This window comes from Camelina sativa, chromosome 14, assembly GCF_030686135.1.
Source record: "Camelina sativa cultivar CO46 ecotype springtype chromosome 14, ASM3068613v1".
NCBI classification, from domain to species: Eukaryota; Viridiplantae; Streptophyta; class Magnoliopsida; order Brassicales; family Brassicaceae; genus Camelina; species Camelina sativa.
In genome coordinates, this window is record NC_141893.1 from 28,877,758 (window position 1) to 28,899,828 (window position 22,071).

At 32.6% G+C, this 22,071-nt stretch overlaps 2 protein-coding genes and 1 pseudogene across 6 annotated transcripts; 2 read left to right on the forward strand and 1 right to left on the reverse strand.

Moving 5' to 3' along the window:
• The first annotated feature begins 12,425 nt into the window (after positions 1 to 12,425).
• Positions 12,426 to 14,858, forward strand: LOC104742478 (uncharacterized). 4 transcript variants are annotated; one of them, XR_015580558.1, is made up of 8 exons: positions 12,426 to 12,803; positions 12,935 to 13,037; positions 13,137 to 13,311; positions 13,411 to 13,567; positions 13,672 to 13,781; positions 13,894 to 14,071; positions 14,375 to 14,434; positions 14,514 to 14,858. XR_015580558.1 is itself a non-coding variant. In XM_010463488.3 (8 exons), the coding sequence occupies exons 1-8, from the start codon at positions 12,505 to 12,507 to the stop codon at positions 14,570 to 14,572; spliced, it is 1,146 nt and encodes a 381-aa protein (XP_010461790.1). In that variant the 5' UTR covers positions 12,426 to 12,504; the 3' UTR covers positions 14,573 to 14,858. The 4 variants fall into 4 exon arrangements, 2 of the variants coding, with proteins under 2 accessions (XP_010461790.1, XP_010461791.1); XR_015580559.1 differs by having other exon boundaries at positions 14,378 to 14,434; XM_010463488.3 differs by having other exon boundaries at positions 13,667 to 13,781.
• Positions 14,859 to 15,309: 451 nt separating this feature from the next.
• Positions 15,310 to 16,578, forward strand: LOC104742480 (geranylgeranyl pyrophosphate synthase 6, mitochondrial-like; annotated as a pseudogene).
• LOC104742481 (elongator complex protein 2) lies at positions 16,569 to 20,552 on the reverse strand. Of its 2 annotated transcripts, none has more exons than XM_010463493.3 (10): positions 20,209 to 20,552; positions 19,998 to 20,085; positions 19,584 to 19,669; positions 19,339 to 19,492; positions 19,077 to 19,237; positions 18,318 to 18,992; positions 17,890 to 18,217; positions 17,585 to 17,805; positions 17,281 to 17,458; positions 16,569 to 17,170 (listed from the first exon to the last, which is right to left on the reverse strand). In XM_010463493.3, the coding sequence occupies exons 1-10, from the start codon at positions 20,347 to 20,349 to the stop codon at positions 16,686 to 16,688; spliced, it is 2,517 nt and encodes an 838-aa protein (XP_010461795.2). In that variant the 5' UTR covers positions 20,350 to 20,552; the 3' UTR covers positions 16,569 to 16,685. The 2 variants fall into 2 exon arrangements, with proteins under 2 accessions (XP_010461795.2, XP_087341766.1); XM_087485640.1 differs by having other exon boundaries at positions 19,339 to 19,498.
• Positions 20,553 to 22,071: the final 1,519 nt, after the last annotated feature.

Sequence of the window (22,071 nt, forward strand, 5' to 3'; positions counted from 1 at the left end):
CCTCTCAGACCAATCGTGATTTTGCATACTCCTCTCATAATCTCAGGTTAGTAATTCAATCTGTAGTCTTAGGAGGAATTAGGTGACGAGATTGTAGAATTAGTCGGAATCTAGAATCCAAATTCGAATGGTATTTGATGTTTGTTGCAGACATGAAGAACCGCCAGGACAAAGAACTTGAGGGTTTGTGATTGGTGATATCAAAAAATAATTAATAAAAAAGTGATTGAATCTTTCTCGAGGGTTTGTGATTTGGTCTGAGAGGTTTCAGTTCACATCAGCTGTGAAACTCAATTCCGATGCAACTTGTATCAATGTGTTACCTTTTAGAGATTTCGAAGGTTCGAGCAAGTACTTTGTTATTTGTGATTCTAGAGGAAGGGTTTATGTGTTCTTGAGAAATGGTGATGTTTTGATTGAGTTTTTCACCACGGTTGATTTTCCCGTTACAGCATGGTTTCGTATCTATCAGTATTTAGGAACTCGAGTTTCGTATCTATCAGTGTTTAGGAACTAGAGGAAGGGTTTATGTGTTTCCATGGAAAATGTTGGGAAGTTTGATGTGGATGATTCAGCTGATCCTGTGACTTTACTGGAAGTGCATCATGTTGGTCGTGTTAGGTATATATTAGCCACGGATTTAAGCGGGAAGCTCACGGTGTTGACTGAGAACAGAACGGTTTATGGCTCGGTTAAAGTGGGTGTGGATTCTTGGATCATTTGCAGCTTCCTTGGATCTTAAAAGCAAAGATCTTTGTGGTCAGAAGAGGAACCAGATTCTCAGGTGTCTACATGGAATCTGTTGTTGTGGGTGATGACAAACAAGAAGGACAAGACGATTTAAGCGTCGAGTTCATCACAATGCCAGGGTTTAAAATTGGAGATTCAGTGTTTAAGTCTCAGGTTTATCTTTCTAAGACAAAAGGGTAAAAAGAACCTCTCTGCAGATTTGGTTATTTCATAGTTTCAGGTAAAGAGCTCTCTGTTTTTTAATTTGAAAGTTTTGTAGGTAAGTATTAATAATTTTTTGTCCAAGGATCATTGAATTTGGTTTGTATCTTTGTTCACATTCAAGTTTTGGTCTATAGTTAATAATAAATTACATCTTTGTAAAATGTTTAAGAATATTATATTATTATATATTTATTCTAAGAACACCATAATTAGTTCTCCCATTTTTTTTACCTATGATCTTAACAACTGATCTAACATTATTTTCACTATATATTTAATCTAAGAACACAAAAAAAAGTTCTCCCATTAATGATGCCCTTAGTGGCAAAAACTCATAGTCAAAGGCAATTATGGTGAGGTATTTGCTAGTCTTGAAACTATTAGACTAATCATTTCACTAACAAGTCAAAACAATAGGAGGAACCATCAAATAGATGTCATATCAATAAAGACATTTACACAGATTTTTACTACATTAAACAATGTATTACCAAGTAGATCGACAATTTATTATTTGAGAAATTATAATGTTACGGTAAGTACATAAAATATTAATAAATAAAATACATATATATATAATATAAAAAGACATTGCTAAAATTATATAATTAAAGGGGATAGGTTTCTGCGGGATTTTTTTAGTCCCATGTGCAATATTCTATCACTAATAGACACAATCCAACCGTGTCCACTCCTATCCACCTATGTATGCTAAGATTCATCGATATAATATACAAGATAATTTTGTGGGATTGGGGTCGCAAGTATGCCCCTCTACTAATGTTGGTGGTATATTTCTATTGTTTGCTCTTCTCCAGACTTCTTCTTCATGGGTGGTTTTCTCTAAAGTATCTTGTGGAGGCTCAGAAATACTTTCAAAAACTTTTTTGTTTCTTGCCTTCCAAATGTACCACATTATCCAAGGGAACGTTCACAAATTTTGATCGAGTGTGCCAAAATCCTTACCACGCGCATATAGGGAAGATGAAGGGAACACCATAGGATGAGAAGGGATTGTCGATAAAGCCCACACATGGCATGTTGGTGGGCATTCAAATAGCATATGATTTATAGTTTCCCTCCTTCGTTCTACATCTATGACAATTATTATCTTTACCAATATGGCGATAATGCAGGTGTTAGCATGTTGTCACGCACCCAGTCACACATTGTTACACGAAATGCTTAAATTTTTAACTTCAAGGCACAAGCATGGATATTAAAATTATACATTTATACTACACTAAATACTTTATTTTAATTTTTTTGTCAAAAGAACCTTTTATAAAACATATTCACTCTGTCCCTCATCCTTATTCTATCATTCATAAGTAAGTTCACTATTAACTGCAACTCTCTCCATCTGACACCTGTCATAAGTCCCAATTTATGTACTTTCACATTTTTATTACTTCAAATTTACAAACAAAAAAATTTGAAAAACAAAAACAAAATATCTACGCATTTTCTCCTTCCCCCACAATCTCTACTTCTCCTTCCCAATTCAAGTAATTGACTATTACAAATACAAAAACTTATGCGTCTTCTTCTAATTTATTTTGTTTCCTTGCAACTTCAGTCGAAGACACCACCATAAGTACTCTTTGTTGTTCTTAATTATTCTTTGTTCTCATTTTTTTTCTCTTTCAAATTTATCATCTTCCATGTTCCATTTTGATTCTCAAGATACTTTTTATTGTTTGGGTTTTGAATGATATGAATTCTACGTTTTTGTGAACTTTTCTTTTGTTAGTATTCTAAAAAATTTGTTAGAAATATCTTTTTTGATATAGGGAGATATATCCATTTTCAAAAATATCCCTTTTTTTGGTCATTTTCATTTTTGCACTAATTTAATTTTTAATGACTATATTACCATTATCTAAAAAATATTTTAATCAATAAAATGAAAAACAAAAATTTTCTAGCAAAAAAAAATTCCGACATACTTTTCCGCCAAAAAAAATTTCCGGCAAAAAAAAATTACAAGACTTTTATAAAGTTTTTAAAAGGTTTCCAACCTTGTAAAAGCATTTACAAGATTTTTATAAGGTTTTGAATCTTCTAAATTTTTTTTAAAAACCTGGTAAACCTTTAAAAAGGTTTTTTATAAGGTATAAATTTCAAAAAAATAGGCAGGAAAATCTAATTTCGTAATTTTGGTGGGATTTTTTTTCATTTTTGCAGGAAAATTTTTCAATTTTGGCGAGAATCTTTTTTATTTTGACGGAAAATATAATTTTTGGCAGATTTTTTTTCATTTTTTGGCGGGAATTTTTTTTTTTTGTTGGCGGAAATTTTTTCATTTTGATGACTGTACATTCTTGCTGTCAGTCGAAAAAAGGTAATTTGGTCATTTTGTACGTAAGAAAGGTAGTTTTGAAAATGTTCAACATAGAGGGGTTTTTAAAAAAGAACATGGAAAATGGGTATTTTTGAAAATGTCCACTTTAATTAGTTAATATTTTAAATATTATAATATTTTCATATTTTTATATCTTGATATTATTTTAATATAAATGATATATATATATATATATATATATAATAACTAACAAGACATTGCTAAAATGTCAAAATATTTTTTATGTATATAATTTTGAAAGGAATGTGTGCCACTTGTGAGATTTTTAAAATATGAGTTTGAGGAAATCTTACTTTATTATATAAAAATAAACATTATCTCTAAGATAATGTTAGTTGAATACAAAAAATTATAGAATTTGCAAACTTATGTTAGGTTTGAGATGTGCGTCTTTCTTTTTGTAGGAAAAAGTGGAGTTAGAAGTCCATTATAAATTGATTATTTAATTGGGTATTTAATGCACTATTCCTTGTATCAATTTATATCTATAAGAAGTTACATAAGCTATATTGGAGTTACAAAATTTAATAACTACATATAAATATATTTTAATATTTATTATGTTTCACATTGCTATTAGTCATTACAATACTAATAGTATTATGGAAGTTACAAAAGTGTCAACATATAATAGAAGTAAATAATTTCAATAAAATGAAAGTTAGTACCTTAAAGATGGATATATTTATTAACTAGATAATGGCTCGTACGATGTGCGGGTTTTAAAATTGCTGAAAAAAATAAATATTAAATCTTAAACAATTTTTTAAAAAAATAAAAAGAAATTTTATTTCCTGAAGTAAATATTAAAATAATTTTAGTTAGAAAAAAAATCATATTTGTATTTAACTTCATACATTTATTTATATTTTTATATTATTAATATATTATAACAATTATTACAATAATCTAAAGCTAAATTATATCCCACCAAAATTTTTGTCAAATACTCATCATTACAAATATTATTATTGTCAAATTTCAAAAACGTTTCACAAGTTATTACAAAATATTTTACATACAAAGAATTCATCAAAGCAACATATAATTAGTAGTCATATACAATTACGGTATGTTTTAATGTTCTTTATCACCACCTATAAAATGTTTTTTAAACAAATTAAACAAATTAAACAACTTTTATATTGCTTTACTTTCATTTTGGCATGATTATAGTTCTTATAATTATTAAAATTGTTTTGTGACATAGTTTCCTTAACCATGAATTTTTTAACTCCAAAAATATTTTGGATGAACAACTGGTGAAAATTATCTACTCGATTACAATGATTTTATGACCAACCCAATAAAAATTGAGAAATTATAACCATAATAGTATATATAAGTCTTAGATAATTCAAATATATAAAATAGAAACTTTATAATCAATCCAAAACATGACATATGTCATAATCACGTTAAAGGATCGATGACCTATTTACTCCTCAGAAGTATCACATTGTACCAAAACTATTTAGAACTATGACCTCGTCTCAAATATTCTTGAATTGTAAGTTCTCAACTTATTTCTACCCGAATCAAAAGTTCTTATATATTTCTCTATATATCTGGGTTTAAACGTTTTACTAACCAAATTCGACTGAAAACCACATAATTCCGTTTGAAACTAATTTTAGAATGGTTTACTGTTCCAATTTCCGAAATTTCAAAATCACTTCTCAATTACTTGATCAAGCAGCTCTTGGGGAGATAACCTTGTGTCCAACCTCCTCCACCATAGAGAGAACCTTGGAACCACCGACTAATCTTCAAAACTTATAATGCTATTAACTATAGAATCACTTTTGGAACCTCCATCAGTGTTTCCATCCTCGATTAATTTAGCGGGCTTTATATATTTTAATTGCATTTTATTGCATCTGATAGCTTCCACTGAAGAACCCGCATAAATGAAAGACCCACAATAGATCAGCAAAATTATATCAGAAAAAAAAAATCAAATATCAAAGCTTTCGATATAAACATGTAAATTTTATGTAAATATATTGTTATTTTTTTATAGATTTGTTATTAACTATTTATTGATTAATAATAACATACATGCTTAATGAATTATTTTTTTGTTTATACATGTGAAAATCTAATTGAGAAAACATGTATAATATAATTATCGTACAGTGGAATATATATTAGTTTTCTTAATTTTTCTTTTTGATTTAGTATTTTTTTTATATATATCTTAACACGTAAATTTTATGTAGATTTAATGCTATTATCTTAATTAGCTGTTTTGAAAATAATAATTTTTTGACACATGTCAAGATCTCATTAGTATACTTGACACGTGTCATGATCTTGTTAATGACTAAGAAAACCCAACTTTATATAATAAGATATTAGAGTTACAAAAGATGTAATAGAATATGAAATTTACTAAAATATGTGAGGATATTCACTAAAAATACATTTATTAGTTGTTTTGAGTATTAATTTTTTAATTTAGTATAACTATAGATATATGATAGGAATTTCAACCTAATCAATTAAAATGAGAATTACAAAATATGTAATAGAATATAAAAATTAATAAAATATGTGAGAAGGTTCATAAATAAATAAAATTATTATTTTCAAATATAAATAGTTACTATGACTAATAATATATGATAGGAATTTCAAGCAAAAAAATTATAATTATATATATATATATATATTCATTTTTTTCTTTAAAAGACATATACTTTAGTTATTTCTCTCTAAATATTTATGATTTATATATATATATATACATTTAATAATTATAAATGATATTATATATATGTGTATTTAAATAAACTTTGGTTTGTTTTAGTTAGAATCAAATTGAAAAATAATGTAATAATCATATAATGTTAATTATTTCTATTGAAATACAGAAATAAAAGAAAAAAACATTATTTGGATAATATGCTACACGAATTAAAAAATAAATTAAACATCTTATAATGTATAATATCAAATTATAATTTGTTTTAAATATAAATATAAATAATATAATGCATGTCATATAAAGTTAATTGAAAAAATACCCTAAAAATATTTTAAAAAAATAACACATATCGTAAAAATCAATGTCAAATAGCAACTTCTTAGACATTGTTAAAAGAGAATCTTATTATAAGATAGTAATAATAATTAATTATTTTGTTTATTGACATCACACTCCAGTTTTTTTAAATATATATAATGTGAAGCACCATTTTTCAACCCACTAATTATTTTCACAGCAAACACACATTTTCTGTCTCTATCTCTCTGATTTGTTCTTGAATTTTCTATCTTCGACACACATTTTAATCTTTTTAATCAAATATTTTAGATTGATCCACATGGGCTCAATTTTGTGCTGTTTACGCGATCCAGATACCACCAGATATACGATAAAGGCTGAATTACAAAGACTTCAACAAATAGAACTTAACAAAGTATCCGAGGAGTTCCGAAAGCTTCAGCTAAATGTAGACAGACAGGCGGCGGAGCAAAGACTTCGTCGTCAAGCCGAGAACAAATCAGCCAAATTCGAAGAACGTCCATAAGTTGACCATTGCTTACATATGTTTTTTTTTTTTTTTTTTTTGGCTCAACATCAACTTTCCATTATCCAAAAGAAATTCAAGATACATAATATCCCCTCCATAAAATTGGACCAAATGCTATGATTCGATCTAGTAACACTCTGAAACACTAGGCGAATCCAACGATAGTTGATCAAGAAACGATTGTATTTTTTAAGCTTACATATGTTCTTGTAAAGTATAAATTGTAAGAAAAGTCTTATGCACATTTGCGTATAAATTAATAGATATGAACCACAACATTAATTAATTACCAAACTTGTTTGGTTTATGTTAATATCAAAAAGGAAACACAAAGTTTACAGTTTAAAAAAAACAGAAAAGTACATATTACATCAAAACGTGATACAAATTAATTTATACACAAAAAGAGAGCTAAAGATATCAACAAGACAAGACAAGACAAGACAAGATTACACAAAAAGTACATAGTACAGCGTGCGTAAAGCTCATATATCTTTTGAACCTTATATATAAAAATATAATACAAAGATATGAGGAATTTTTTTATTATTTGCTGAGAAATACAAAAACACTTTTTGTTAATTATTGGAGTATATATTAAAATCAAGGAAAAACACGATTTTAGTCAAATATAAAGCTCAGTTGGCGCAATGTTTAATGTTGAATAGACTTTAGTCAAATAACTTGGGTTCGAATTCAAAAATTTAATTTTAGTCATTTCTTTTTAATATAGGATAAAATAGTAATTTCCCCTTCTTCTTCTTCCTTTGGACTCTCGATCCACACCCCAAAACACGAACCTCTTTGATTTTTTTCGTTTTTCATCAGGTTTTGATCGATTTGCAATATATTTAAACACAGAATATGTAGATTTAATCATAATAATTGATTTTCACATAACTTAACCAAAAAGAAGAGTTTTTTCAAAAGATCCGATTGTATGAAATCACGGCAGTTATATATGTGCCGCCAAATGCTTTTCCAGCGTTTAATCGACCGCCGAGACCGATTTTTAAAATAGGGTTAAAAAGACTAAATAAGTACCGTGCTATAGCAAATATTGAATTTTATTTAATAAAAATTTGTATATTTCATATTTTAAAATAAAATTTTAATATGTTATATTAGCATATGTATATGAAGTTATAATAATAATGTATTTTCTACAGCATAACTTGAATATCATTGTAAGACATAATTTTGTAAATTTGGTTTTTAATAAGCGAGTTATTTCATTAGGAGTAATTTAATATATGTTATACTTTTTGTTTTAATATACTTAGTTTCTTGAAATTCTTTCATATTATAGTGACATATTATTGATCCATACTATAACAAATCAAATTATAATATTTATAGTTTCTAACTTTTTGATATATTAAATATTAATGATATTCTTAAAAAATCAATTTCCAATATTTTAAAAATATTTCAAATTAAATTATTTAAAAGTTATTATAGTATGTAAAATTATATAATTCAACAAAAGAAATATACGAAATTTAATTTAAATATTCAAATTTTAACTCGTTACTCAGTCAAAATTTTAGTTGAATAGTTATCTTTTTAAAAAAATATATATTACTAAAGCTTGTGTTGACAAAAAAATATATATATATTACTAAAACTTTAATATTTTATAGATTGAATAATTTATATTTGTTTTTAAAAATTCCACTTATGGTATATCCAAAAATAAAAATATTATTTATTTTATAATAAATAATAAATAATATGTTGATTTATTTTTTCACAAAAATAGAATCATATAAAGATGAGAGGTGAAGTATAAAGATAAGTAACAAATTAATATGGTAAGTTAGATATTAAAACAATTGTTTGATAAATAATAACAAAAGAAACGTTTAAATTATATTCCTAAAACTTTTAAAGGCCGACAATGCTCTCTCTCTCTTCTCTCTCTAGTATCATTTAGAGAGAGAAAGCAAAATCGATTTCGCCGACCGGATAAGTTCCAGTGCTCGCCGTCCCGTTTAGTCGGGCTTCCGTATGATATCGCCGGTTTCTTTTAATGGTGATGATCAGCTTTCGTCCGGTAACGGTGGGTTCACATAATCATCGTTGGTCGGCTCGTCGTTGCTCCCATGGCCTTCGGATCTAATTGGATTCATGTTAGACTACAAAGTATTGCATGTCTCGGCTTCCGACGTTCTCCGGTGTTTCTCATGGCCTTCAACCAATCATCCCATGGCCATCCATAATAGTTTTTGTGGGTGGTGCTATGGTTAAGGCGGCTTTTTCTAAACTTCCTCCACTCGAACCATTCTTCATATCTGGGTGAAATATGATGGTTCTTGGCTCCTTCATACCGGATCCAGTCAATTGAATTATTGACATCACCGGCACAAGCAACTTTTGACGGTTTTAATCTAGGTTGCACTGAAACGGGGACGGAAAACGGTGAAGTAAAAATTTATAGATACGAGTACGGTATGGGTACTTCAATAAACATATAAGAAAATATACCCATACCTTGAATAAGAGGAGATTAGTAAAGCTAATGGGAAAAGGAGAGAGGGGAAAAGAGTCTAGAAAGTTGAAAAACATGAAGAAATGAAAATATGCTTATGATAAGAGTGCTTTGAATGAAATGAAATGGATGCAAATATCAAAAAATTTGATGTTATCTTCCCCTAAAGCATCTAAGGCGTCCCCATAGAGTCCCCGTAGAGTTTCCGTCCCCAACATGTCCCCGGTACGGGGGCGACTACCAAATAGACGTACCCGTGCATCATAGGTTTTAATCTTCTATTGGAGCTCCATCTTGACAATCGTTGGTAGCCCAAGATATCTCACTATCGAAGTCTCCACATAATCAAGAGAGGACTATCTGACCAGAAGTTTAGCTATGATGATGTCCGCTTATCGAAGATGCAGAATCAAGCTTTAAGTTACAAAAATTAACTGGAAAATTGAAGAAGTATGAGGCAAGGTGATAATCTTTGTAGATTTGATCTTCTATCTTGATTTTCTGATAGTTGTTTCTGTTAATCAATCTTTTGAATCCGGAAGTTTTCTTAAAACTTGCCGACTTGTGTCCGAAGGGATTTCGACCCTTGTCGGCTTAGTATCCGGAAGGTGTCAATTTGAACCTTGTCGGATTTGTTGTTGTAATTTTGTATTCAGTTTTAGATCCGGGAAAGGTTTGTTTCCGCTGGCAAAATTCCGGGGAGCTAAATGTCTCCTCCGGCTTTGTAACATGTTGTTTCTCAAAGTTACTGAACGAGATCGTGACACGTGTCAATTATATCGATAAGATATAGACACATGTCTAAATTACTGCTTAACATGATTGTAACATGTGTCAAATTAACGATCTTAGATTTTGACACATGTCTAAGTTAACCGCTAAAAAAAAAGTTAAAAAAAAATATTTATCAAAAAAAAACTAATCCAAAAAAGAAGGAAATATTTACCTATCACCGTAAAGAAATAGAGCATATATCTTATTATATAAAGATGTATATTAAGTGGTATCTCATATCAAATCAAAACTTTAAATAGACAAATACAAATTATGCGAGATCAGAAAACCGTACTAAGAAAAGAAAACGGGATATCATGAGTGATGATCAGATTGCTATTATCGAAAATACACTTGCAGATGAACCTCATATAAGGCTAGATTTAACTATGCTTCATATATGGGTAGACAAACAAAATCAATGTGCAAGTACAATATTTATATAATACTACACATATATCTTCGACTACTTACACCTATCTAACTATTTTCACATCTATGAATAATAGACATCGCATTATTTTAAAATTTTTATTGATTTTCATTGTCTAACATAGTTTACCAAAATACAGGGTTTCCAAATTATAACTTCGCAACTTAGCCTATGATAAGGACTTTATTCTATTTGTCTTATACAATTTTGGATATGAATCTACGTACTATAAATTTTTTTTTATTTTAATTTACATTTTATATCTATAAATTATCTAATACTCCTATATCATCGTTGGTTATAATCTTTTATTCTTTTAATTGTCTTTTAATTTCTCAAATTTTATTGGGTTGGTCATAAACTCATTGCAATCTTGTAGATATGTTTTCTTCAGTTTAGCATCCAAAATATATTTTGAGTAAACAATTTTAGTGGTTAAATAAACTGTCACTACAAATTTTAATGGTGAAAAAAAACTACGTCAAAGTGAAAGTAAAGAGACAAAAATTGGTTTAATTTGTTCACAGAAACATTTTATAGGTGGTGTCGTGGTGATAAAGAGCATATTTTAACAATAAAATATTTTAGGATGTAAGAAAACATCTTATTGTCAAATTGTACGTAGATGCTAATAAGATGACGCTTTGATGGTTGATTGCATGCAAAACATTTTGTGAATAAGCTGTTGAACATTTTTAAAATTTGACAATAATAATATTCGTAATGGTTAATGTTTTAAAAATATTTTGGTGGTCCATGATTTAGATTTAAGATTATTGTAAGAATTGTAATAATAATTTTAAAATATAAAATATAAATTATTGTAGTAAAGTAAAATTTTTTCTCTAACTAAAAATATTTATCTATTTATTTTAGGAAAAATTATTTCTCTTACAAAAAAATATTTATATACTTTTAACTTTTTTAATTTTATTAAATAATTTTAAAACCCGCACGATGTGCGGGTCCTAATCTAGTTTATTATAAAAGAAAAATTCTTGGATTCACCACTAGGGGTGAACCCTTCTTATTCACCCCCTCTTAGTTAAGGAAACAAAATATTGATTAAAGAAATAAATTCTGTATATCAATTAATTTTAAAATTATTAATTCTAAACATTATATTATAGTTTTAAATTATAACATCTAAACTCAAATCACTCTTTTTATAAACCCAAATTAAAATATATTTTTTTAAAATTGTAAAATCTAAACCCTAACCACTATTTTATAAACCCAAACCGATATATAATTTTGTTTAATTTTAAAATCTAAACCCTAACCACTCTTTTGTAAACTTAAACCGACATATAATTTCGTTTAATTTTAAAATCTAAACCCTAAACTCTAACCACTCTTTTGTAAATCCAAACCGACATATAATTTCATTTAATTGTAAAATCTAAACTCTAAACACTTTTTTGTAAACCCAACTCGACATATAATTTTGTTTAATTGTAAAAACTAAACCCTAACCACTTTTTTGTAAACCCAAACCAACATATGATTTCGTTTAATTGTAAAATCTAAACTCTAATCATTATTTTATAAACCTAAACCAACATAATTTCTTTAATAAAAAATCTACATAATTGTTTTGCTTAACTTATTTTGTCTTTTTTTTTTTAATTTTGATTTATTTTATAAATATAATATGATATGACAGTTTATTGTATTTTGATTGGTTAATTAACAGGGTTGTATAAGATTGGTTTTATCATAGAGATGAACGGAAGAATTTTTCATTATAAAATCTATATAAAAAACATATACTTCAAGAAAAAACAAAAAGGGAATTAAACGACAAACGTTTTGGGTAAAAGTGCTAAATCCCATAAATGCCCATCTCCATCATTTTCTTCTTACAAAACCGCTTTTGTAATTTTCAGTTTTGTAAGAAAACCCAAAAGAAAAAGTATCTATTATTTTTCTTGGAAGGAACAGAGAAATGGTTTCCGACTCGGACCTCGTGACCCAGCTCCGAGAAATTCTCCGTGGCTCCGACCTAGAAACAACGACTGCGGCTAGCGTCCGCCGTCAGCTGGAGGCGTATTTCGGCGTCGAATTAACCTATAAGAAGGCTTTCGTCAGGGAACAAATCGATGCTTTTCTTGAAAGCGGTGCTTTGTTAGAAAGCAAACCCGAGAATCACAAGGAAGAGGAAGAGGAAGTAGATGAAGATGAAGAATGTAATGGCGATCAAAATTATGAAGAAGGAAGTGAAAGCAATAACGAGAAGCCCGAACGGTAAAATTTTTTGAAACTAGTTATTGCATTCTTCTGATTTTTTATAAGAGAGTTGTGAGATTAGTTTGCTGTCTCTTGTAATTGGTTTTTATATGAAAGAATTCAAATTTTGTGATTTTTGTATGTATTAGACCGGTAGAGGCTAAGAAACGTCGGGGTGGGTTTAACAAAATATGTCAGCTTTCTCCACAACTAGACAAGTTTCTAGGAACTTGTCAATTGGCTCGAACAGAGGTATTGTATTCTGTTTCTTGATAATTTCGTTTTCCCTTTGATGGCTTAGTTGGGAGAGAAGCTTATGAATGAGTACATTGTTATTTTCATATATAACAGGTTGTGAAGAAAATTTGGGCATATATTCGAGACCACGATTTACAAGATCCAAAGAATAGGCGAAATATATTATGTGACGAGGCACTTCATTCGTTATTTCGTGTAAAGGCGATTGATATGTTTCAGATGAACAAGGCATTGGCTAAGCATATCTGGCCACTAAATGATGGAGATGGTATTTTGCGTGTTGTCTCACTAGCTTTTTATGTGACATCTTGAAGAAGATTATGTTGTTGTTTATACTTCTTCTTGTGAATGGTTTTATCTTTATAAGGGAGTGTTAAGGATGTGAAAGAGGAAGATGAAGGCGAGGCATCAGGGGAAAAAGATGAGAAAGAGGAGCAAAACGAAGAAGCGGTAGAGAATAATGAAGAAGAAAGTGGAGAAGAGGAAGGTCCTAGTTTACGAAAACGCAAACGCAAGAAAAGAAAGTTAGTTAGTTCTTTGTTTCTCTCAAATTTTGTGTGTTTGTCTGGTTATATATAGCTTAGAGCCAAAAGAAACTAAGCCCTCGCTCTCTATTGAATTAGACCAGCCAAGTCCGAGGAGAAACCGAAGAAAAAAGGAGGCGGCTTTACCAAAGTTTGCAGTCTTTCACCAGAACTTCAGGCATTTACTGGAACCTCTCAGTTAGCTAGAACAGAGGTACTTATATAACTGACCTTTAGTGAATTAGTACCTTAGAGCTTCTTGAGTAATGGCAAAGCCTTCTGGATGTGATATTTCATCTGACTAAATGAATGGTTTCACATGTCAGGTAGTGAAAATGCTTTGGAAATACATAAAGGAGAACAATTTGCAAGATCCATCTGATAAACGCACAATAATATGCGATGAATCATTACGGTCTCTGTTCCCTGTCGACTCTATCAATATGTTTCAAATGAACAAACAATTAGCCAAGCACATTTGGCCTCTAGTACAGGAGGATGAAGGTATGTGATGATTGGAAAGTGTTCTTTTTCATATTTCTTGATGTAGTCAACTAGTCATCTCTATTTAGTATCCCTAAGACATGTGTTTATGTGCATACAATGTCCTCTAGTACACATAAAAAGTTTTGAATGTTTTTGTTGGTAAAGGTTGAAATTGTTGTAACCTTTTCTCTGATTAGTCTTGTGCTTTCATGAGTCATTTGTTCAAACTATATCGCCTCTATGGCTTCAACCGACAGGCTTTTGATAGAAAAAGTTTGTCTTTCTTTGCATACACCAACTTTTGTGTGGTCATTTCTTTAGCAGGAACAACTAACGATCCAGAGAAGGGAAAGCAGAAAATGGATATGAAGATAGAAGAAGGTATGGACATTTTCTTAATCTTATTCATGTTATCTAGTCAAGGCGAAAACTAAATCATCTACCTTTTTCAACTATATAGATAATGATGAAGCGAATAAAGAAATGGCTACTTCATCAATTATCAAGACTGAACAATGATTCTATGAGAAGCTGAAAGAAGTCTTTGATGTTGTTTTGTTCAAAGGCGACTTGGTCCCAAAGCTTCTATAGATAACCACCACTTCATCAAGACTGAACAATGGGCCAATTTTGGTAAGTAATTTCATATAGGCGACCCCAGATTCAACTGATGTTAAGTAAGCATTTGTTCACTCTTGGTATATATAGTGACAAAACTAGACCTGACCAGAGCTAATTTGGTTTCTTTGACTAAAAGTTCTTAATCAGACTTTAAAACTAATGCAATGAAGAAAAAGTTATGTGATAACATGTTTCAACTTTGCTACCAAAATTTGTATAATAATACTTGCTAAAACACTTCAACCTAACTACCAAATTTTCTGAAATAGTACAATGATGCAATAGAGATACAGAATGTGGTCATTGTATTAAAATACCATAAGGTGGCATTTTCTGTGTTCTTTCACTCAAAACTCTCTGACACAATTATCTTTACCACAAGAAGTAAACCTTCCTCTGTTTTTACAATCTTACATAATAGTAATGCTATTGAGAAAAGAGTTCGGTCATGATCTTAAACGCCACAAGGTGTTTGTGTCCTAAACGCAAAACCTTAAAGTCAAAATAAAATCTTGACACAATTTGCATGCATATGATGACACATCAACAAATTTCTCTTTCTTTATATCTTCTCAAGATTCATGCATTTATGTTTGAGTTGATCTGTCTTGGGGACCAAGTGTAAATAAGAAAACCTAAACGATGCAAGTATATTTCCATTTTTGTGTTCGAGGCTAATTACTAAACTTTACCATTTCGGTGCTACTATTGAAATATAAATACACGTCATTATTAAAGTTTACTTACTCTGTAAAGTTTATCATCATGCGGCCGCGTTATACTTTGGTATCGTTTGCAATGCGGCTGATACGACCGTCCATCCGCCGTCTAACTTCTATTGCATACCCTGACTCTGAGTTCATGTCGTATATGAACAATAAGGCTAAGTTCATCAATAAAGCACTAGACGGTTCCGTTCCTCTTTGTAACAATTCCGTTCCTCTTTGGGAGCCAGTACTCGAGGTTCGTGAAGCTATGAGGTATACGCTTCTCTCAGGTGGCAAACGACTAAGGCCAATGCTCTGTTTGGTCGCTTGTGAGCTCGTAGGTGGCCAAGAGTCAACCTGCCATGCCTTCTGCCTGTGCGGTTGAGATGATTCACGCGTCGTCGCTCATCCTAGATGACCTTCCTTGTATGGATGACGACAGCCTCCGCCGTGGAAAGCCCACCAACCATATAGTCTTTGGTGAGAAAACAGCAATCTTGGCCGCTAATTCTCTCATGTCTTTGGCCGTCAAGCAGACATCAGCATCAACCTCCTTAGGGGTGCCTTCAGAGAGGGTTCTTTGGGCCGTTGAGGAGATGGCGAGAGCTGTTGGGATGGAAGGACTCGTTGCGGGTCAAGCGGCGGATTTGGCTGGAGGAAGTATGAGTTTTGAGAATAAAGATGATGAATTGAGACATCTTGAGTTGATACATATTCATAAAACAGCTGTTTTGGTTGAAGCTGCGGCTGTTGTGGGAGGTATTATGGGAGGTGGGTCTGATGAAGAGATTGAGAGGCTTAGGAGATACGCGAGGTGCGTTGGACTGATGTATCAGGTTGTGGATGATGTGCTCGATGAGACCAAGTCGTCTGAGGAGCTTGGGAAAACTGCCGGAAAAGATTTGATTACCGGGAAGCTGACTTATCCAAAGCTGATGGGTGTGGAGAATGCGAGAGAATATGCAAAGAGGTTGAATAAAGAAGCGCAGGGACATCTTCAGGGGTTTAATTCAGACAGAGTGGTTCCTTTGGTGTCTCTCGCTGATTACATTGTCAAGAGACAAAACTGACCATTGCTCCCAAAGCATAATGACAAATCAATGAAAAGCTTCGAAGTGTATGAAAGTGCAAAACGGAGAAATTTGTTTTTTTAATGAGACAAAATAATGCAACGAAGAAAAACGTAATTTGGTAACATGTTCCAATTTAGCTAACCAAAATTTGCATAAACATTACAATGGTTCTATAGCGAAAGAGAGTTTTGGTCATAATATCAAAACACTGCAATATGTTGTGTTCTAAACTCAAAACTTGAAGTCAAAAACTCTGACACAATTGTCATCCCCACAAGAAGTTAATCTTAGCAAGCTCTGATTAGACTCGCACTTCTCAGTTGGTTTCCAAACTAAGCGATTCACAGCCGAGACATGACACATGAACGGTTCGAGGCGCAGAGCAAGAGCTGCTGTTGCAGTCGTACCTTCCTCTGTTTCTATAATCTTTATGGTCCAAAGCTCTATCAGTCCGCTTTCCATCCCAACCGCCACACAGCCGCTCTTCTCCTTGCGGTCTAACCCCGTCCAAGCCACAGCTGTAACACTGCTCCCAAACTGAGGCAAGGCAAGAATCTGTTTGATGCGAGCGTCACTCTCGATGGACCAGATTTTCACAGTCTTGTCCCTTGATGAAGTTGCAAATTGGTGGCCAAATGGGTTCCATGAACATGCCCATATAATCCTCTTGTGTGCTTCAACCTTTGCCATGAGTTTGTGACTAACCTCGCCACTGTCTGAACAAGAAGCAAAAAACAGACAAGATAGAGATGTTCAAAATTAGACACTTTTGAATGTTTTGAGAAAATCTGATATTGAACTGTGAAGTTGAAACCGCTTGAGTTACCTGTCCTTTGGATCGAGAAAACGGAGAAGTGACGATCTCTTGAGACAGACAAGAGCATAGTGTCATCATAAGAGAACTCCAAGTGTGTCACCGTCAAACTGTGAGATTGCAAACGACCAACAGCTTTCCATGTCCCAACCTCCCATAGCCATATCTCTGCCATGGATGCAGATTGAGCCTGAAGAAGTTTGTGGTTCATTTATAAAAAATAATTTAGTAATGTAATCCTGCTTAGTTAGATCTAAAATCTTAATCGAGGAGATTGAACAAGTGTAAAAAAATTCTGAAAACTGCATTAGCTTACCTTACACGATGAAGCAACAAGGTTTCCTTTGTGGTCACCGCAGAGAGAAAAGAGTTCATTACCATGACCATAGAGTTTATGAGATTCCGGCCATAAAGTATGAAAAGCAAGCTGATCTTCGATTGGAGGCTCTTTCAACTCCACTGGAGCTGCCTCTGGAACTGTCTCAAATGTATCTAGACCGTCGCCTCCGCCATTTCTCTCCAGCGGTTCACTAGAAGCTGCAAAAAGAAATTAATATGTATCTCAAGATTGCTTTTGGTAAAAAGCTAGAAACAATGGTGTTGAATCAATCAATTTCTTACAGTGTAAGTAGATAGGTTTCTGTGATAATCCAAGAGCAGACATATTCGCTCCAAGGACCTGTACATCTTCTTGTAAATCCTCAGGGAAGCTGCCTTCTCCTCCCGCACAAGTGTGGTTCAGAGTCATCAAGAAGGACAGAGGAGCCTCAAATACTCTCACAACTTTCTCTTCTGCCCCACTAACAAAACGGTGGTTGCCTTTACCTTGAACCATAGCCACACAGTTAATATCATGTCCGTGAACCTGAGGACGAGCCAGTTCATGCCAATGCTCATCCTCTACTTCATTTCCCTCATCATTCTTCCATGATGAGAACACACGAGTGGTCTGCAAAATCACAAATTTTGAGAATGAAATGTAAGAAAATACTCTTTTTTGCAATATGATATAATGAATCAATTTAACATTCTCAACCCTAAACACTGACCTGATCATGGCTCACTGATAGCATGTACTCGCCGGTTCTAGCCCATGTAACATCAGTCACGGCAGCAAAGTGACCCGAAGGAACTTTCTGCATCTGCCAATTCTCAGACTCTTTGGTGCTACTGACATTTCTCCAGAGATGAAAAGATCCGCCATATCCATGAGCCAGAATCGACAGACCATTTGGGCACCAATGGCCACCGTAGAAACCAAGAGCACAGTGACTTAGCTCTCCAACACATACAACGTTCACCCACACACCCGTGTTCTTCTCAGGTCGCCATATCATCATCGTTTTGTCCATTGAAGCTGATAAAATGCTCAGCGGTTGGTGGTTAACTAACCTCCTATCAATGGAACTGATAACTGGAGGTTCCCATTCCACAGAATAGACCCAATCTTCATGTCCAATGAGAACAGATTCGACAGAAATCTGATATGTGGATGTCCCTGAGACAAAAACTGGGCCTTCAATGTAAGAAGCTAGAGTGATTTCTCTTTGCCACGAGCCAACATCACCAACTAACACGAGTTTCCAGATCCGAATAACTTTGTCCTGGGAAGAACTCACAAGCATAATACAATCTGTGGTTTCTTCTGTTGTGTGTAACGGCAATGAGAAGTCCAAACTCCGAATCCAGTCCGTGTGGCCTTTTAGCTCACAAACAGAAGTAAACTGAAAAAGGATGAAACCAAAAAACTCTCACAACTGTTTTCTTTTTTTGAGAATATATTGCCAGAAAAGTGAATCGGTAAGCACCTTTCCTGTTCTTTCTCCACAGTAAAGTTTGATTTTATTGTCCAATCCACCCAACGCAAGAGCAAATCGACCAGGATTTTTAGGCAATTCCGCTAATGAAAGCGTTACAATTGCTTTGGTGTCAACACAGATGGAGTCCAAACACACCACTTTACATTCCTCTGCAACAGATAACACAGAGGCCAAAACAAAATCGACTGCTTAGAAGACATGGTTGACTTTGTTTAACCGGTAATATACTGCAGGAACGTTAAAAGCTTACCACTAGACTGAGCCGGAAAAGAAACATCCCAGAGATTCACAACTCCATCAGAAGAAGCAGAAGCAAACATTGCATCGGTTTCAGAAACCATATAAGCGGTGATGCAAGTTACACCTTTCTTGTGAGAGAGTGGTAGTTGTAGTACATGTCTCCACTGTTGCTAAACCAATCAGAAAAAACATACTAGGGATCAGAGATAATACAGAAACTCTAGAGAAACTCAGATCAGATTGAGGGAATTTTACATTGTTATGAAGAGTAGATAGTTCCCAGAGGATGATGATACCATCTGAGTCACCCGAGAGCAGATAATGCCGGTCCAAATTCTTGGCTGCGAACAATCACAGAACGTTAACCCATCTGATGTTTTTCTCCTAATATCTATACTCAAAAGTTCTAGAAAAGTATAACCTTTCACAGCAACTAAACCACCAAACCGTTGATACAGACTATCAATAGAAATTTGAATGCCTATGTCTTCTCAATTTACTAAAGAAATTATCTAGTAATGATAGCTATAACTCACAAATTGTTCAGTCTAAGTTCTCTTATCTGATAGAACATAAAAAAAAAAACTCTTCCTTTCACCTATGGTGCGATTCAACATATTAAAAACTATCAAGCATTAACAAAAACAGTTCCTAAGAAAAAGGAAGTACCTTTGAAAGCAAACTTGGAACTGGGCAACCAATGAGTGCAATTCACAGCAGCTTTATGTCCTGGAAGCGTAGTAAGAATCTGGGCAGTCTGCAAAAAATAACATCAAACACAAAAAGTAAAGAAAATCATATCTTGCTTTTGAAAGAACAAAGAAAGGAGGATTTTGAAAGGGTGGTGGATCGTAGAAAGAGAAGAGTGAAAGAAGCAGACCTTAGGGCAGAAAACAGCAACAGCGTTTTGGGCACCAAAGGAGACGAGACCAGAAGCTCCCCAAGAGACGTTATTGACGACTCTGTTGCATCCTGCTCCTATGAACACTCTCTTCGCTTCGACTTTGGTGTTTTCTGACATCTTTTTATCAAGAGGAGACGATTTGATTGAAGATAAGTAGGAATTACAAAGTTTCTCTTCTTCGTTCCTGCTGGTCGTAACCAGTTTATATCTAGCCGCCGCCGCCGGGAAATCTCGCCGGGAATTTGTAATGCTAAGTATCAGGGAAAAGCGGAGCACGACAAAAGAAAGGTTAGGAAAGAGAAAACACTAAATGGGCCGACATGTTTTATTGGAACAATTGGGCCCAAATTATCCTATTGACTTATGTTTTAAAGTCTGATTTAATTGCCAAATCTGATTATAAATTCACTAGATTATTACCGTCCGATGTACAGATTGATTTAGAGTTTTTAAAATAAAATAAAATAAAATTTAACCAAGAATATAAGTAAGTATTTTTAGTAAGTAAAAACTATCTATAAAAGTAATTAGATACACCGAGGTGTCCAACGTAAATATCTGGTGTAAAAGGTGCGATTTTGTGGTTGAGACTATTAATCATATTTGTTTTGAATGCCCTCACTCATGGAAAGTTTAGGATTCATCTCTGAATCCGGTCTAATCAGAGAGTTTTTCATATGAGTCGGTGTACTCAAATTTAGATTTTGTTTTCTGGAGGGATGTCTCTCAAGAGGGAGATCCTGATCAACTTCTTCAATTACCATGATTTTTATGAGCAATCTGGAAGACCATAAATAATTTTTTTTTAAGGTTTAGAGATCGAGACAAATGATATAATTGCCCAGGCTTTGGGCGATAAGTTAGCCTGGGAAGAGGCGCTATCTTTTACGGTGGTCATGTTGACTCCATCTCCGTCCTCGGATGTCCAGGTTTCTACACCTTGTTGTCAAATTGATGGTTCTTGGAAAGCAACCAATGAGCATTCATGATTGGGCTGGTGGTGTTGCGTTGGTGAGGAGCGAACCTTGTTGTTGGGGGCCAAGTGTCTAAGACGGAGCCCCTCCCCCCTGCATTCAGAGTTTGAAGTGTTGTTGTGGGCGGATACGTGTTGAGTTACTTACTATGGTGCATTCTCCTGAATATTGGCCATCCTTCTCCAACTTACTCGATGAGATTAATTCGCTTGGATCCCGCATGCGACAAATCCGAAAACGGATTATCTTGTTCGTGCTTCGCATTCTCTTATCTCTGAAGTTTCTTTTGTAAACCCCTTCCCTCTGGCTTGGGCAACTAACCAAAAAAATTCCTTTTAATTTATTGTTTGGTTGAAAAAAAATAGATACACTTTTAGTTAAAAAAAAAATAGTTGTAGATGAGTTCAAAAGTATTAAAATTAAATGAAAATTAACAAAAAATATATATTTAATTTTTTTCGTAAGTAAAAACAATGTATAAAAGTAAAGAGATAAACTTTAAGTTATAGAAAATAATTGTTTTTTTTTGCTATAATACAATAATGTATATCTATTTACAAATCTACTGTCAACATTACCACTAAAAGTTTATTTGTACACACAAATATATTTTACTGTTAAAATATATTCTTTAGTCTTAACTACTACCAACAAATTGTCTTTATGAACGCATTAAATAACTTATTATATGTCTCTTCACTTTAACATTTTATAGTTACAAAAAAGCATAGGTTAATCTTACATACTCCTATCATATATATTACAATAGCAGTCTTTTGAATAAATTATTTGATTGGTAGAAAAAATATGAGACGATCTATTTTTTTTTACATCAATATTCTTTTTCTTTATGTAAAGGTGAGTA